This window comes from Vidua macroura, unplaced genomic scaffold (genome assembly GCF_024509145.1).
Source record: "Vidua macroura isolate BioBank_ID:100142 unplaced genomic scaffold, ASM2450914v1 whyUn_scaffold_195, whole genome shotgun sequence".
NCBI lineage: Eukaryota > Metazoa > Chordata > Aves > Passeriformes > Viduidae > Vidua > Vidua macroura.
The window spans coordinates 10,833-27,974 of record NW_026530577.1 but is presented as its reverse complement, the minus strand read 5'-3'; the positions used below and the strand labels follow the sequence as shown (position 1 = coordinate 27,974).

At 62.7% G+C, this 17,142-nt stretch overlaps 1 protein-coding gene across 1 annotated transcript; it reads left to right on the top strand.

The window, feature by feature from the left end:
• The first annotated feature begins 850 nt into the window (after positions 1-850).
• LOC128802832 (polyunsaturated fatty acid lipoxygenase ALOX8-like) lies at positions 851-17,062 on the top strand. The gene is made up of 14 exons (XM_053969413.1): positions 851-1,054; positions 2,531-2,816; positions 3,734-3,830; positions 4,517-4,819; positions 5,830-5,930; positions 6,932-7,104; positions 8,278-8,421; positions 9,820-10,014; positions 11,328-11,414; positions 12,356-12,525; positions 13,295-13,416; positions 14,650-14,750; positions 15,654-15,824; positions 16,868-17,062. Exons 1-14 carry the CDS (start codon positions 851-853, stop codon positions 17,060-17,062), a joined length of 2,349 nt encoding a protein of 782 aa, XP_053825388.1.
• Positions 17,063-17,142: the final 80 nt, after the last annotated feature.

The window sequence follows — 17,142 nt, the reverse complement described above, 5'->3', positions numbered from 1 at the left end:
GCGCCGAGGGACCCCCGAGGACCCCGCGGGACCCCCCAGGACCGGGAGACCCCCAGGGACCCCCCCGGGACCCCCCAAAATCCCCCAAAAAACCCCGACCCCCCCCCAGGGACCCCCCCCCCAAATCCCCCGGGACCCCCAAAATCCCCCAGGGACCCCCCAAAAACCCCAAAATCCCCCCCAAAACCCCCCGGGACCCCCAAAATCCCCCAGGGACCCCCCAGGGACACCCCCAAAAACCCCAAACCCCCCCAAAATCCCCCCAAAACTCCCCAAAACCCCCCCAGGGACCCCCAAGGACCCCCCCCAAAAACACCAAAACCCCCCCAAAACCCCCCAGGGACCCCCCCCAAATCCCCCGGGACCCCCAAAATCCCCCAGGGACCCCCGGGACCCCCCCCGGGATCCCCCCAAAAATCCCCCAAAAAACCCAAAATCCCCCGGGACCCCCCCAAAAAATCTCCAGGGACCCCCTAAGGACCCCTGAGTGACCGCTGAGTGACCGCTGACCCCTGAGTGACCGCTGAGTGACCCCTGAGTGACCCCTGAGTGACCCCTGAGTGACCACTGACCCCTGAGTGACCACTGACCCCTGAGTGACCGCTGACCCCTGAGTGACCGCTGAGTGACCCCGAGTGACCCCTGAGTGACCCCTGAGTGACTGCTGAGTGACCCCTGAGTGACCCCTGAGTGACCCCTGAGTGACCACTGACCCCTGAGTGACCACTGACCCCTGAGTGACCGCTAACCCCTGAGTGACCACTGAGTGACCCCTGAGTGACCACTGGCCCCTGAGTGACCCCGAGTGACCCCTGAGTGACCCCTGAGTGACCAGTGGGTGACCCCCGGAATGACCAGTGACCCCTGCGTGACCCCTGACCCCGGGGTGACCCCGGCGGGTGGGGGAGGGGCGCGGTACCGGCTGGGCGTGGCCACGGGCCCGCAGTGGGGGATGGGCACCCTGGGCAGCGTCAGCGTCACCCTGGAGGGGACAGCGGGGGTGGCACCCGGGTGGCACCTGGGGTGGCCCCGGCACCGCCTGCGCCCCGGCAGCGTGAGCACTGGGAGCACTGGGAGCACTGGGATGGACTGGGAGCACTGGGAGCACTGGGAATGGCAAACTGGGAGCACTGGGAGCACTGGGATGGACTGGGATGGGACTGGGAGGGACTGGGAGGGACTGGGAATGGGACTGGGAGCACTGGGAATGGGATTGAGAGGGACTGGGAGGGACTGGGATGGACTGGGAGCACTGGGAGCACTGGGAATGGCAAACTGGGAGCACTGGGAGCACTGGGAGCACTGGGATGGACTGGGATGGAACTGGGAGGGACTGGGAGGGACTGGGATGGAACTGGGAGCACTGGGAATGGCAAACTGGGAGCACTGGAATGGACTGGGAATCACAAACAGGGAGCACTGGGAGCACTGGGAATGGCAAACTGGGAGCACTGGGAGCACTGGGAGCACTGGGAGGGAACTGGGAGGGACTGGGATGGAACTGGGATGGACTTGGAGCACTGGGAATGGCAAACTGGGAGCACTGGAATGGACTGGGAATCACAAACTGGGAGCACTGGGAGCACTGGGAGGGACTGGGATGGAACTGGGAGGGACTGGGATGGACTGGGATGGAACTGGGAGGGACTGGGATGGACTGGGATGGACTGGGAGGGACTGGGAGGAACAGCGTGACACAGGTCACACAGCTGTCCCAGGTGTGTCCCAGGTGACCCAGGTGACACAGGTGACAGGTGACACAGGTCACACAGGTGACACAGGTGACAGGTGACACAGGTGACACAGGTGTCCCAGGTGTCCCAGGTGACCCAGGTGTCACATAGATGTCACACAGGTTACAGGTGACACAGGTGACAGGTGACACAGGTTACAGGTGACAGGTGACACAGGTGACACAGGTGACACAGGTGACACAGGTGACACAGGTGACACAGGTGACAGGTGACCCAGGTGTGACCCAGGTGTCCCCTCCCCAGACCCTGTGGCTGGAGGTGACACAGGTGACACAGGTTACAGGTCACACAGATGACACAGGTGACACATAGATGTCACACAGGTGACACAGGTGACAGGTGACACAGGTGACACAGGTGACACAGGTGACAGGTGACCCAGGTGACCCAGGTGTGACCCAGGTGTCCCCTCCCCAGACCCTGTGGCTGGAGGTGACGTCCCCGCGGCCCCTGGGGACTGACACAGGTGACACAGGTGACACAGGTGACACAGGTGACAGGTCACACAGGTGACAGGTGACACAGGTGACACACAGGTGTCCCCTCCCCAGACCCTGTGGCTGGAGGTGACCCAGGTGACACAGGTGACACAGGTGACAGGTGACACAGGTGACACAGATGACAGGTCACACAGGTTACAGGTGACACAGGTGACACACAGGTGTCCCCTCCCCAGACCCTGTGGCTGGAGGTGACGTCCCCGCGGCCCCTGGGGACTGACACAGGTGACACAGGTTACAGGTGACACAGGTGACACACAGGTGTCCCCTCCCCAGACCCTGTGGCTGGAGGTGACGTCCCCGCGGCCCCTGGGGACGCTCCTGTCCCTGCGGCTGCACAAGGAGCCGCTGCTGTCCCTCGTCCCCGACCGCTGGTTCTGCGCCGGCGTCACCGTCACCGGCCCGCTCCCGCCGCGCCCCGGCGACACCGAGGGCGACGTCAGGGACGTCACCGAGGACCTCGGGGACAGCGACGGGGACGGCGACGGGGACGTCCCCACGGCCGTCTTCCCGTGCCACCGCTGGCTGGAGAGCGGCGACCTGGAGCTGCGCGAGGGGACGGGTACGGGACAGGGGACGGCGGGGACAGTGGGGACATCGGGGGGATTGGGGGGATTGGGGACAATGGGGACATTGGGGGGAATGGGGACAGTGGGGACATTGGGGACATCGGGGGGATTGGGGACATCGGGGACAATGGGGACATCAGGGGGATTGGGGACAGAGGGGACAGTGGGGACAGTGGGGACAGTGGGGACATTGGGGACATTGGGGACATCGGGGGGATTGGGGACAATGGGGACATCGGGGACATTGGGGATAGTGGGGACATTGGGGACAATGGGGGATTGGGGACATTGGGGACAGTGGGGACATTGGGAGGACAGTGGGGGCAGTGGGGACAATGGGGACATTGGGGACATCGGGGACGTCGGGGACATCGGGGACATTGGGGACTATGAGGGGACATTGGGGACATAGGGGACATTGGGGACAGTGGGGGATTTGGGACACTGAGGGACATTGGGGACATTTGGGACAATGGGGACAATGGGGACAATGAGGGGAAATTGGGGACGTTGGGGACATCGGGGGCATCGGGGACATCGGGGACAGTGGGGGATTGGGGACATTGGGGACATCGGGGACAATGTGGACAATGAGGGGACATTGGGGACATTGGGGACATTGGGGGGACAGTGGGGAATTGGGGACATTGGGGACATCGGGGGGATTGGGGACAGTGGTGACAATGAGGGGACATCGGGGACATCAGGGGCACGGGGGGACATTGGGGACAATGAGGGGACATTGAGGACGTTGGGGGGACATTGGGGGATTGGGGACATCGGGGACATTGTGAGGGAACTGGAGGCTCTGGGGGGCTGTGTCCCAAATCCCCCAATCCCCCAATGTCCCCAATGTCCCCAAACCCCCCAATGTCCCCACTGTCCCCACTGATGTCCCCTCTGTCCCCAGCCCGGACCCCCCGTGACGCCGCTCGGGTGCCGCAGCTGCTGCAGCAGCGCCGGGAGGAGCGGAGAGAGCGCCGGGAGATCTTCGAGTGCGAACTGGGGCAACTGGGAGGGACTGGGATGGACTGGGAGAGACTGGGAGAGACTGGGAGGGAACTGGGAGGGAACTGGGAGGGAACTGGGAGGAACTGGGAGGGACTGGGAGAGACTGGGAGGGGACTGGGATGGACTGGGAGGGAACTGGGAGGAACTGGGAGGGGACTGGGAGGGACTGGGAGGGAACTGGTGGTCACTGATGGTCACTGTGTCCCTGTCCCTGAGGTTACTGGTGGTGGTCACTAATGGTCACCAGTGGCCACCAGTGGTCACCAGTGGTCACCGGTGGTCACTTTGTCCCAGGCGGGCTCTGGAGTCATTAATGGTCACTAGTGGTCACTACTGGTCACTGGTGGCCCCCAGTGGTCACCGGTGGTCACCAGTGGTCACCAGTGGTCACTCTGTCCCAGGAGGGCTCTGGGGTCACTAATGGTCACTGATGGTCACCAGTGGTCACTGATGGTCACCAGTGGTCACCGGTGGTCACCGGTGGTCACCAGTGGTCACTCTGTCCCAGGAGGGCTCGGGGGTCACTAATGGTCACTGATGGTCACCAGTGGTCACTGATGGTCACCAGTGGTCACCAGTGGTCACTCTGTCCCAGGAGGGCTCTGGGGTCACTAATGGTCACTGATGGTCACCAGTGGTCACTGATGGTCACCAGTGGTCACCAGTGGTCACTCTGTCCCAGGTGGGCTCCCTACGCCCCGGGCTGGCCGTGGTGCCTCCGGGCGCTGCCCCCGGCCCTGTGTCCGTGGCCGCCCCCGCCGGCCACGCCCCCTCCGGCCACGCCCCCACCGGCATCCCCGACGGCAACGTCGCAGGAAACGGTGACGTCACAGGAAACGACGACGTCACAGGAAGCGATGACGTCACAGGAAGTGGCGACGTCACAGGAAGCGACGACGTCACCGGGGCCGCCCCCCCAGCTGTCGCCCACCCTGAGCTTCCCCCTGGGCCACCGCGTCCAGCTGGCCGCGCGCGCCGCCGCCGCGTCAGTGACACCGAGGGTCACCGGGGGTCACCGGGGGTCAATGGGGGTCAACGGGGGTCAACAGTGGTCAATGGCGGTCAACAGTGGTCAATGGGGGTCAATGGGGGTCAATGGGGGTCAACAGTGGTCAATGGGGGTCAACAGTGGTCAATGGGGGTCAACAGCAGTCAACGGGGGTCAATGGGGGTCAACATTGGTCAATGGGGGTCAATGGGGGTCAACAGGGGTCAACGGGGGTTATTGGGGGTCAACAGGGGTCAATGGGGGTCAACAGTGGTCAACAGTGGTCACCGGGGGTCAACGGGGGTCAACAGTGGTCAACGGGGGTCAACAGGGGTCAACGGGGGTCAACAGTGATCAATGGCTGTCAACAGTGGTCAATGGGGGTCAACAGCAGTCAACAGTGGTCAATGGGGGTCAATGGGGGTCAATGGGGGTCAACAGGGGTCAACGGGGGTCAACAGCAGTCAGCAGGGGTCAATTGGGGGTCAACAGTGGTCAACGGGGGTTAAAGGGGGGTCAATGGGAGTCAACAGTGGTCAACGGGGGACAACAGTGGTCAATGGGGGTCAACAGTGGTCACCGGGGGTCAACGGGGGTCAACAGTGGTCAATGGGGGTCAACAGTGGTCAACGGGGGTCAATGGGGGTCAATGGGGGTCAACGGGGGTCAACAGCAGTCAACGGGGGTCAACAGTGGTCAACGGGGGTCAACAGTGGTCAACGGGGGTCAACAGTGGTCAACGGGGGTCATTGAGGGTCAACAGTGGTCAATGGGGGTTACTGAGGGTCCGAGCCACCCCCGCCCATCTCTTTGTCCTTGCGTGTCCCCCCAATGTCCCCATTGATGTCCCCAATGTCCCCAAACCTCTCAATGTCCCCAATCCCCCAAATGTCCCCAATCCCCCAAAATGTCCCCAATCCCCCAAAATGTCCCCAATGTCCCCTCAATGTCCCAATGTCCCCAAATGTCCCCTCAATGTCCCCCCGCTGTCCCCGCTGTCCCCCCAGGCAGATCCGGATCCGGCTCCGGGGGCTCCGTTCCGGCTCTTCCTGGCGCAGCTTTGAGGACGTTCGGGCGGCGCTCGAGGGGCCCGGGACCCCCATCAGCGGTGGGTGCCCCTCCCCCGCGTCCCCACCTGTCCCCAGGTGTCCCCAACTGCCCCCAAGGTGTCCTCGAGGTGTCCTCAGGTGTCCCCAGATGTCCCCAAGTGTCCCCAAGTGTCCAAGAAATGTCCCCAAGGTGTCCTCAGGTGTCCCCAAGGTGTCCCCAGGTGTCCAAGAAATGTCCCTGAGGTGTCCCCAGATGTCCCCCAGATGTCCCCAAGTGTTTCAGATGTGTGCCCAGGTGTCCCCAAGGTGTCCCCAGGTGTCCCCAAGGTTTCCCCAACTGTCCCCCAAGGTTTCCCCAGATGTCCCCGAGGTGTCCCCAGGCATCCAAGAAATGTCCCCAAGGTCTCCCCAACTGCCCCCAAGGTGTCCCCAAGGTGTCCCCAGGTGTCCCCAAGTTGCCCCAGGTGTCCCCAAGGTGTCTCCAAGGTGTCCCAGGTGTCCCCAGGTGTCCCCAGGTGTCCCCAAGGTGTCTCCAGGTGTCCCCAAGGTATCCCAAGATGTCCCCGAGGTGTCCCCAGGCATCCAAGAAATGTCCCCAAGGTTTCCCCAACTGCCCCAAAGGTGTCCCCAAGGTGTCCCCAGGTGTCCCGAAGTTCTCCCCAGGTGTCCCCAGGTGTCCCCAGGTGTCCCCAAGGTGTCTCCAAGGTGTCCCAGGTGTCCCCAAGTTGCCCCAGGTGTCCCCAGGTGTCCCCAAGGTGTCTCCAAGGTGTCTCCAAGGTGTCCCAGGTGTCCCCAAGGTTTCCCAAGATGTCCCCGAGGTGTCCCCAAGTGTTTCAGATGTGTCCCCAGGTGTCCCCAGATGTCCCCAAGGTGTCCCCAGGCATCCAAGAAATGTCCCTGAGGTGTCCCCAAGGTTTCCCCAACTGCCCCCCAAGTTGTCCCCAAGTCTCCCCAGGTGTCCCCAGGTGTCCCCAAGTGTTTCAGATGTGTCCCCAACTACCCCCAAGGTGTCCCCAGGTGTCCCCAGGTGTCCCCAAGTGTCCCCAACGTGTCCCCGCAGAGTACGTGCTGCGGCACTGGCAGGAGGACGCGTTTTTCGGGGAGCAGTTCCTGAGCGGGGTGAACCCCGTCCTGCTGCGCCGCTGCCGCCGCCTGCCCCCCAACTTCCCCGTCAGCGAGGCCATGGTGGCCCCGAGCCTCGGCCCCGGCACCTCCCTGCGCCGCGAGATGGAGGTGGGGCACCCTGAAAACCCCAAATCACCCCAAAAACACCCCAAAAACCCCCCAAAAAAACCCAAAATCACCAAAAAACCCCGAACAAATACCCCAAAATCACCCCAAAACCACCCCAAACAAAGACCCCCATGGTGGCCCCGAGCCTCGGCCCTGGCACCTCCCTGCGCCGCGAGATGGAGGTGGGGCACCCCAAAATCACCAAAAACCCAAAAAACATCCCAAAATACCCCCAAAAAACCCCAGAAACACCCCAAAACCATTTTTGGGGTCCCATTTTAGGTGTCCCCATTTCGTTGTCCCAATTTTGAGGTCCCCATTTCGTTGTCCCCATTTTTGGGGCGTCCCCATTATTGGGGTCCCCCAATTTCGGTGTGTCTGGGGTGTCCCAATTTTGGGCTCCCCAATTTTGGGTTCCCCAATTTTGGAGGATCCCCATTTTTGGGGCATCCCAAATTTTGGTGTCCCCAATTTTGGTGTCCCCATTTTTGGTTTCCCCAATTTTGGAGGATCCCCATTTTTGGGATCCCCCAATTTTGGTGTCCCCAATTTTGGGTTCCCCATTTTTGGTGCATCCCCAATTTTGGTGTCCCCATTTTTGGTGTGTCCTCAATTTTGGGGTCCCCCAACTTCGGGGTGTCCCCAATTTTGGAGGATCCCCATTTTTGGGGTTCCCCATTTTTGGTGCATCCCCACTTTTGGTGCATCCCCACTTTTGGTGTCCCCATTTTTGGTTTCCCCAATTTTGGAGGATCCCCATTTTTGGGCTCCCCAATTTTGGTGTCCCAAATTTTGGTATCCCCAATTTTGGAGGATCCCCATTTTTGGTGTGTCCCCATTTTTGGAGGATCCCCAATTTTGGTGTGTCCCCAATTTTGGAGGATCCCCATTTTTAGGGTTTCCCAATTTTGGTGTCCCCATTTTTGGTGCATCCCCAATTTTGGTGCGTCCCCAATTTTGGGCTCCCCCATTTTGGTGCGTCCTCATTTTTGGGGGTTCCCCAATTTTGGGCTCCCCAATTTTGGGTTTCCCCAATTTTGGTTTGTCCCCATTTTTGGGGGTTCCCCAATTTTGGGTTCCCCATTTTTGGTGCATCCCCAATGTTGGTTTGTCCCCATTTTTGGGGGTTCCCCAATTTCGGGCTCCCCCAATTTTGGGGTGTCGCTGCCGCAGGGCGGGCGCCTCTTCCTGGCCGATTACGCGCTGCTCGAGGGGCTCCCCACGGGGGACATCGGGGGACACCCCCAGTTCCTGGCCGCCCCCCTGTGCCTGCTCTGGCTCAGCCCCCGCGGCCGCCTGCTGCCCGTGGCCATCCAGGTACGGCCCCAGGTGGCCACAGGTGGCCGCAAATGGCCACAGGTGGCCACAAGTGGCCACAAATGGCCACAAGTGGCCCTTTGGGATCCCTCCGTGTCCCCTCCATGTCCCCTCAGTGTCCCTGCGCCTCCCCACCCCCGCTGACCATCAGTGTCCACTAGTGACCATCACTGACCATCACTGACCATGCTGACCACCACTGACCACCACTGACCATCACTGACCATCAGTGTCCACTAGTGACCATCACTGACCACCACTGACCATCACTGACCATGCTGACCACCATTGACCATCGCTGACCACCACTGACCATCACTGACCATCACTGTCCATGCTGACCACCACTGTCCATGCTGACCACCGCTGACCATCAGTGTCCACTAGTGACCATCACTGACCACCACTGACCACCACTGTCCCTGCTGACCACCCCTGACCATGCTGACCACCATTGACCATCACTGACCACCACTGTCCATGCTGACCACCACTGACCATCACTGACCACCACTGACCACCACTGACCATAACTGACCATCACTGACCACCACTGACCACCACTGACCATCACTGACCATGACTGACCATCACTGTCCATGCTGACCATCACTGACCACAACTGACCATCACTGACCCCCACTGACCCCTGCTGACCCCACTGACCCCCGGTGTCCCCCCAGCTGTCCCAGCACCCCGGGCCGGGGTCCCCTGACCCCCACTGACCCCACTGACCCCACTGACCCCACTGACCCTCGGTGTCCCCTGATGATCCCTGATGACCCCCACTGACCCCCGGTGTCCCCTCTGTCCCCACTGACCCCACTGACCCCTGCTGACCCCACTGACCCCCAGTGTCCCCTGATGACCCCTGATGACCCCCACTGACCCCCGGTGTCCCCCCAGCTGTCCCAGCACCCCGGGCCGGGGTCCCCTGACCCCCACTGACCCCTGCTGACCCCCACTGACCCCTGATGACCCCTGATGTCCCCGGTGTCCCCCCAGCTGTCCCAGCACCCCGGGCCGGGGTCCCCTGACCCCCACTGACCCCTGATGACCCCTGATGACCCCACTGACCCCTGATGACCCCCGGTGTCCCCCCAGCTGTCCCAGCCCCCTGGGCCGGGGTCCCCTGACCCCACTGACCCCTGATGTCCCCGGTGTCCCCCCAGCTGTCCCAGCACCCCGGGCCGGGGTCCCCTGACCCCCACTGACCCCTGATGACCCCTGATGTCCCCGGTGTCCCCCCAGCTGTCCCAGCACCCTGGGCCGGGGTCCCCTGACCCCACTGACCCCTGATGTCCCCGGTGTCCCCCCAGCTGTCCCAGCACCCCGGGCCGGGGTCCCCTGACCCCCACTGACCCCTGATGACCCCACTGACCCCCGGTGTCCCCCCAGCTGTCCCAGCACCCCGGGCCGGGGTCCCCGATTTTCCTCCCGGGGGGCCAGGGCTGGGCTCTGGCCAAGCTCTGGGTTCGGGGCGCTCACTTTGTCCTGCACGAGATGGTCACTCACCTGCTGCACGGCCACTTCCTGGCCGAGGCCTTCGCCGTGGCCACCCAGCGCCTGCCCGTGGCCCACCCCGTGCACCAGGTACCCCGAAAAGCTGCACCTCGAAATCCCCGTCCCAAAATCCCAACCCTGACCCCAAAAACTGCACCTCGAAATCCCCGTCCCAAAATCCCAACCCTGACCCCAAAAATCCCAACCCTGACCCCAAAAACCCATCCCTGACCCCAAAAATCCCAACCCTGACCCCAAAAACTGCATCCTGAAATCCCTGTCCCAAAAACCCAGCCCTGACCCCAAAAACCCAACCCTGACCCCAAAAATCTCAACCCGGACCCCAAAAACTGCATCCTGACCCAAAAACTGCACCCTGAAATCCCCGTCCCAAAATCCCCAACCCTGACCCCAAAAATCCCAACCCTGACCCCAAAAACAGCACCCCGAAATCCCCGTCCCAAAATCCCCAACCCTGACCCCAAAAATCCCAACCCGGGCCCCAAAAATCCCAACCCTGACCCCAAAAACTCATCCCTGACCCCAAAAACTGCACCTCGAAATCCCCGTCCCAAAATCCCAACCCTGACCCCAAAAACCCATCCCTGACCCCAAAAACCCAACCCTGACCCCAAAAATCCCAACCCTGACCCCAAAAATCCCAACCCTGACCCCAAAAACTGCATTCCGAAATCCCCGTCCCAAAAACCCAACCCTGACCCCAAAAACCCAACCCTGACCCCAAAAATCCCAACCCTGACCCCAAAAACACCACCCAATGTCGCCAATGTCCCCCAATGTCCCCAATCCCCCAAATGTCCCCATTAATGTCCCCGATGTCCCCAAATGTCCCCAATGTCCTCAATGTCCCCAAATCCCCAATCCCCCAATGTCCCCGATGTCCCCAATGTCCCCAATGTCCCAAAATGTCCCCAATCCCATCAATGTCCCCAATGTCCCCATTAATGTCCCCGATGTCCCCAAATGTCCCCAATGTCCTCAATGTCCCCAATGTCCCCTCCTTGTCCCCCAATGTCCCCAATGTCCCAAATGTCCCCAATCCCATCAATGTCCCCAATGTCCCCAATGTCCCCACTGATGTCCCCGATGTCCCCAATGTCCCCAATCCCCCCGATGTCCCAAATGTCCCCAATGTCCCCATTAATGTCCCCAATGTCCCCAACGTCCCCGATCCCCCCAAATGTCCCCATTGATGTCCCCAATGTCCCCAAATGTCCCCAATGTTCTCAATGTCCCCCACTGTCCCCAATGTCCCCCAATGTCCCCAATCCCCCGATATCCCCAAATGTCCCCAATGTCCCCACTGTCCCCACGGATGTCCCCAATGTCCCCAATCCCATCAATGTCCCCAATGTCCCCACGGATGTCCCCGATGTCCCCAGCTCCTCCTCCCCCACCTGCGTTTCACCTTCCACATCAACATCCTGGCGCGGGAGACGCTGCTGAACCCCGGCGGCATCATCGACCAGGTGAGCCGGGCACACCTGGGACACCTGGGACACCTGGGGGACACCTGTGGGACACCTGTGGGACACCTGGGACACCTGGGACACCTGTGGGACACCTGTGTGACCTCTGTGTGTCACCTGTGTCACCTGTCTCACCTGTGTGTCACCTGTGTCACCTGTGTCACCTGTGCCACCTGGGACACCTGTGTGACACCTGTGTCATCTGTGTCACCTGTGGCACCTGTGTGCCACCTGTGTCATCTGTGTGACACCAGTGTCACCTGTGGGACACTGAGGGGACACTGAAGGGACACTGAGGGTGGCACTGAGGGGACACTGAGGGGACACTGAGGGGACACTGAGGGTGGCACTGTCCCCAGGCCACCGCGGTGGGACAGAGGGGACAGAGGGGACACTGAGGGGACACTGAGGGGACACTGAGGGGACACTGAGGGGACACAGGGGACACTGAGGGGACACTGAGGGGACACTGAGGGGACACTGAGGGGACACAGGGGACACTGAAGGGACACTGAGGGGACACTGAGGGTGGCACTGAGGGGACACAGGGGACACTGAGGGTGGCACTGTCCCCAGGCCACCGCGGTGGGACTCAGGGGACAGAGGGGACACTGAGGGGACACTGAGGGGACACAGGGGACACTGAGGGGACACTGAGGGGACACTGAGGGGACACTGAGGGGACACTGAGGGTGGCACTGTCCCCAGGCCACCGCAGTGGGCCGGGAGGGGACAGAGGGGACACAGGGGACACTGAGGGGACACAGGGGACACTGAGGGGACACTGAGGGGACACTGAGGGTGGCACTGAGGGTGGCACTGTCCCCAGGCCACCGCGGTGGGCCGGGAGGGGACACAGGGGACACTGAGGGGACACAGGGGACACTGAGGGGACACTGAGGGGACACTGAGGGTGGCACTGAGGGTGGCACTGTCCCCAGGCCACCGCAGTGGGCCGGGAGGGGACGCTGGCGCTGGTGGCCCGCGGCACGGCGGCGCTGACGTTCCGCGAGCTCTGCGTCCCCGACGACGTGGCCGAGCGCGGCGTTGGGGACATCCCCGGCTACCACTACAGGGACGACGCGCTGGACATCTGGGGCGCCATCGAGAGGTGGGGACAATGGGGACAATGGGGACAGTGGGGACAGTGGGGACAATGGGGACAATGGGGACAGTGGGGACAGTGGGGACAATGGGGACAATGGGGACAGTGGGGACAGTGGGGACAGTGGGGACAATGGGGACATTGGGGACAGTGGGGACACGAGGGGACACGAGGGGACACGAGGGGACAGCGGGGACAATGGGGACAATGAGGACAGTGGGGACAATGGGGACAATGGGGACAATGGGGGCAATGGGGACATTGGGATGGGGACAGTGGGGACAATGGGGACATTGGGGACAGTGGGGACAGTGGGGACAATGGGGACAGTGGGGATAATGGGGACATTGGGAACAATGGGATGGGGACAATGGGGACAATGGAGGTGGCAGCAGTGGGGACAATGGGGACAATGGGCTGGGAATGATGGGGACATTGGGGACAATAGGATGGGGACAGTGGCGACAGGGAGGTGGCAGCAGTGGGGACAATGGGGTGGGACTTATGGGGACAGTGGGGACAATGGGGACATTGTGGACAATGGGAACAATGGGGACGATGGGGACGATGGGGACAATGGGGACAATGGGGACGATGGGGACAATGGGGACGATGGGGACAATGGGGACAACGGCGACAGCGAGGACGGGGACAGGGGAGGTGACAAGGGGAGCAGGGCCACGGGGATGGGACGTCAGCGACGGCGGCGACACGGGGCGGCGTGGGTGCGCCGCCGGTGTCCCCGCGCGTCACCGGCGTCGCCGCGGCGTCCCAGCTACGTGGAGGGGATCGTGGCGCTTTTCTACGCCGAGGACAGCGAGGTGGCCGAGGACGAGGAGCTGCAGGAGTGGGTGGGCGAGATCTTCACCTACGGCGTCCTGGGCAACGAGAAGAGCGGTAGGGGACGCCGGTGGGTGGGGGGGTGACAGGGACAATCGGCAGGGACACGGGGACGTGGCGGTGATGGGTGGTGGTCACGGTCGTGGAATGGTCGTGGAATGGTCAAATCATGGTCATGGAATGGCCATGGAATGGTCAAGTCATGGTCATGGTCATGGCATGGTCATGGTCAAGTCATGGTCATGGCCATGGCATGGTCATGGAATGGTCATGGAATGGTCAAGTCATGGTCATGGTCATGGTCATGGTCAAGTCATGGTCATGGAATGGTTAAATCATGGTCATGGAATGGTCATGGCATGGTCATGGTCAAGTCATGGCCATGGTCAAGTCGTGGTCATGGCATGGTCATGGAATGGTCATGGAATGGTCATGGTCATGGTCATGGCCATGGTCATGGTCATGGTCATGGAATGTCCATGGTCATGGTCATAGTCATGGCCATGGCATGGTCATGGTCAAGTCATGGTCATGGTCATGGTCATGGAATGGTCATGGAATGGTTAAATCATGGTCATGGAATGGTCATGGAATGGTCATGGCATGGTCATGGTCAAGTCATGGTCATGGTCATGGTCATGGTCAAGTCATGGGGTGGTCCCACTCACATCCATGGCCAGGGCCCGGGTGGTGACGTGCTGGGGGTGGGTGGCCCGTGGTGGGTGACATCACTGTGGCGTGTGACGCCATTGCGGCGGGTGACGTCATTGCGGTGGGTGACATCACTGTGGTGGGTGACATCATTGTGGCGGGTGACATCACTGCGGCGGGTGACATCACTGCAGCGGGTGACGCCATTGCGGCGGGTGACGTCATTGCGGCGGGTGACGCCATTGCGGTGGGTGACATCACTGTGGTGGGTGACATCATTGTGGCGGGTGACATCACTGCGGCGGGTGACATCACTGCAGCGGGTGACGCCATTGCGGCGGGTGACGCCATTGCGGTGGGTGACATCACTGTGGTGGGTGACATCATTGTGGCGGGTGACATCACTGCGGCGGGTGACATCACCGTTTGGTGACATTTTGTCTTGGTGACATCACTGTGGTGGGTGACATCACTGTGGTGGGTGACGCCATTGCGGCGGGTGACGTCCCCACGGTGGCGACACCGCCGCGTTCGGTGACGCCTCCACGCTGCGTGACGTCACCCAGCGGGTGCCGCCCCCGCCCCTTGACGGGTGATGTCCCCCCCCGATGTCCCCAATGTCCCCTCTGTCCCCCCCAGGGTTCCCGTCCAAGCTCTGCGGCCGCGCCGAGCTCGTCAAGTTCCTGACCATGATCATCTTCTGCTGCTCCGCCCGGCACGCCGCCGTCAACAGCGGCCAGGTGGCACCTGGGGACACCTGGGGACACCTGGGACACCCGGGGACACCTGGGGACACCTGGGGACACCTGGGGACACCCGGGGACACCTGGGGACACCTGGGACACCTGGGGACACCTGGGGACAACCGGGGGGAGGGAGATGCCCAAGCGTGTCCGTCAGGCTCGGCCGTGGCCACGAACCCCACCTTGGTGGCCACCAAGGACGTGGGGATGTGGCGACCCCCCAAGTGGCCCCGGTGGGACCGAGGTGACCCCTTGGTGGCCACAGTGGCCGTGGGGATGTGACAACCCCCAGGTGGCCCCAGTGGGACCTGAGTGACCCCAGGGTGGTTTTGGGGTCGGTGACCCCCAGGTGACCGCAGGGCAGTTTTGGGGTTGGTGACCCCCAGGTGACCCCGGGGTGGTTTTGGGGTCGGTGACCCCCAGGTGACCCTGGGGTCACTTTTGGGGCCACTGACCCCCAGGTGACCCTGGTCACTTTTGGCACCGGTGACCCCCCGGTGACCCCCGGGTCACTTTTGGGGCCGGTGACCCCCAGGTGACCCCGGGTCACTTTTGAGGCCGCTGACCCCGGGTCACTTTTGGGGCCACTGACCCCCAGGTGACCCCGGGTCACTTTTGGGGCCGGTGACCCCCCTGTGACCCTGGGGTCACTTTTGGGGCCGCTGACCCCTGGTCACTTTTGGGGCCAGTGACCCCCAGGTAACCACGGTCACTTTTGGCACCGGTGACCCCCAGGAGACCCCGGGTCACTTTTGGGGCCGCTGACCCCCAGGTGACCCCGGGGTCACTTTTGGGGCCGCTGACCCCCAGGTGACCCCGGGGTCACTTTTGGGGCCGCTGACCCTGGGTCACTTTTGGGGCCGCTGACCCCCCTCCGTGACCCCGCTGCCCCCTCCCCAGTACGACTACGCGGCCTGGATGCCCAACACGCCGGGCACGCTGCAGCGGCCGCCGCCGGCCAGCGACGACGAGGCCACCGAGGAGCTGCTGCTGGCCACCCTGCCGGGCCCCGAGGCCACCGGGGCCCTGCTGGCCCTGCTCAGCGTGGTCAGCTACGAGGGGGGCGAGCCGGTGAGGCCGGGGACACCGGGGGGGATTGGGGACACCGGGGACACCGGGGGGGACTGGGGACATCGGGGACACCGGGGGGGATTGGGGACATTGGGGACATTGGGGGGGGGATTGGGGACACCGGGGACACCGGGGACACCGGGGGGGATTGGGGACACCGGGGACACTGGGGACACCGGGGACACCGGCGGGGATTGGGGACATTGGGGGGATTGGGGACACCGGGGACACCAGGGGGGACTGGGGACATCGAGGACACCGGGGGGGAATGGGGACATTGGGGGGCTTGGGGACATTTGGGGGGACAGGGGACATTGGGGGGATTGGGGACATTGGGGGGATTGGGGACATTTGGGGACATTGGGGACACTGGGGGGATTGGGGACATTGGGTGATTTGGGGACATTGGGGATATTGGGGGGGATTGGGGACATTGGGGGGGATTGGGGGCATCGGGGACACCAGGGGGATTGGGGACATTAGGGGGGATTGGGGACATTGGGGACATCGGGGGGGGACTGGGGACATTGGGGACATTGCGGGGGGGATTGGGGACACCGGGGACACCGGGGACACCGGGGGGGATTGGGGACATTTGGGACATTGGGGGGATTGGGGACATTGGGGACATTGGGGGGATTGGGGACATTTGGGGACATTTGGGGGGCTTGGGGGATTGGGGACATTAGGAGATTTGAGGACATTGGGGACATTTGGGGGGGGGATTGGGGACATTGGGGACATCGGGGACACCGGGGAGGGACTGGGGACATCAGGGGGATTGGGGACACCGGGGGGCATTGGGGACATTGGGGACATTGGGGACATTGGGGACATTGGGGACATTGGGGACATCACAGGGGACATTGGGGGGATTGGGGACACTGGGAACTTTGGGGCGATTGGGGACATTTGGGGACATCGGGGGGATGTCCCCCAATGTCCCCACTCCCCCAATGTCCTCAATGTCCCCAATCCCCCCAATGTCCCCAATGTCCCCAATCCCCCAATGTCCCCAAATCCCCCAAATGTCCCCAATGTCCCCTCGATGTCCCCAGCGCCCCCTGGGCTCGCGCACTCAGGACCTGCTGGCCGGGCGGGCGCCGCGGCAGCTGCTGGCCGCGTTCCGGGCGCGCCTGGCCGCCATCACCGAGCGCGTCCGCGCCCGCAACGCCGCGCTGGCCCTGCCCTACCCCTACCTGGAGCCCACCTGCGTGCAGGAGAGCATCTCCATCTGAGGCACCTGTGGCACCTGTCACCTGTGTCACCTGTCACCTGTGTCACCTGTGTGTCACCTGTGTCACCACCTGCGTGCAGG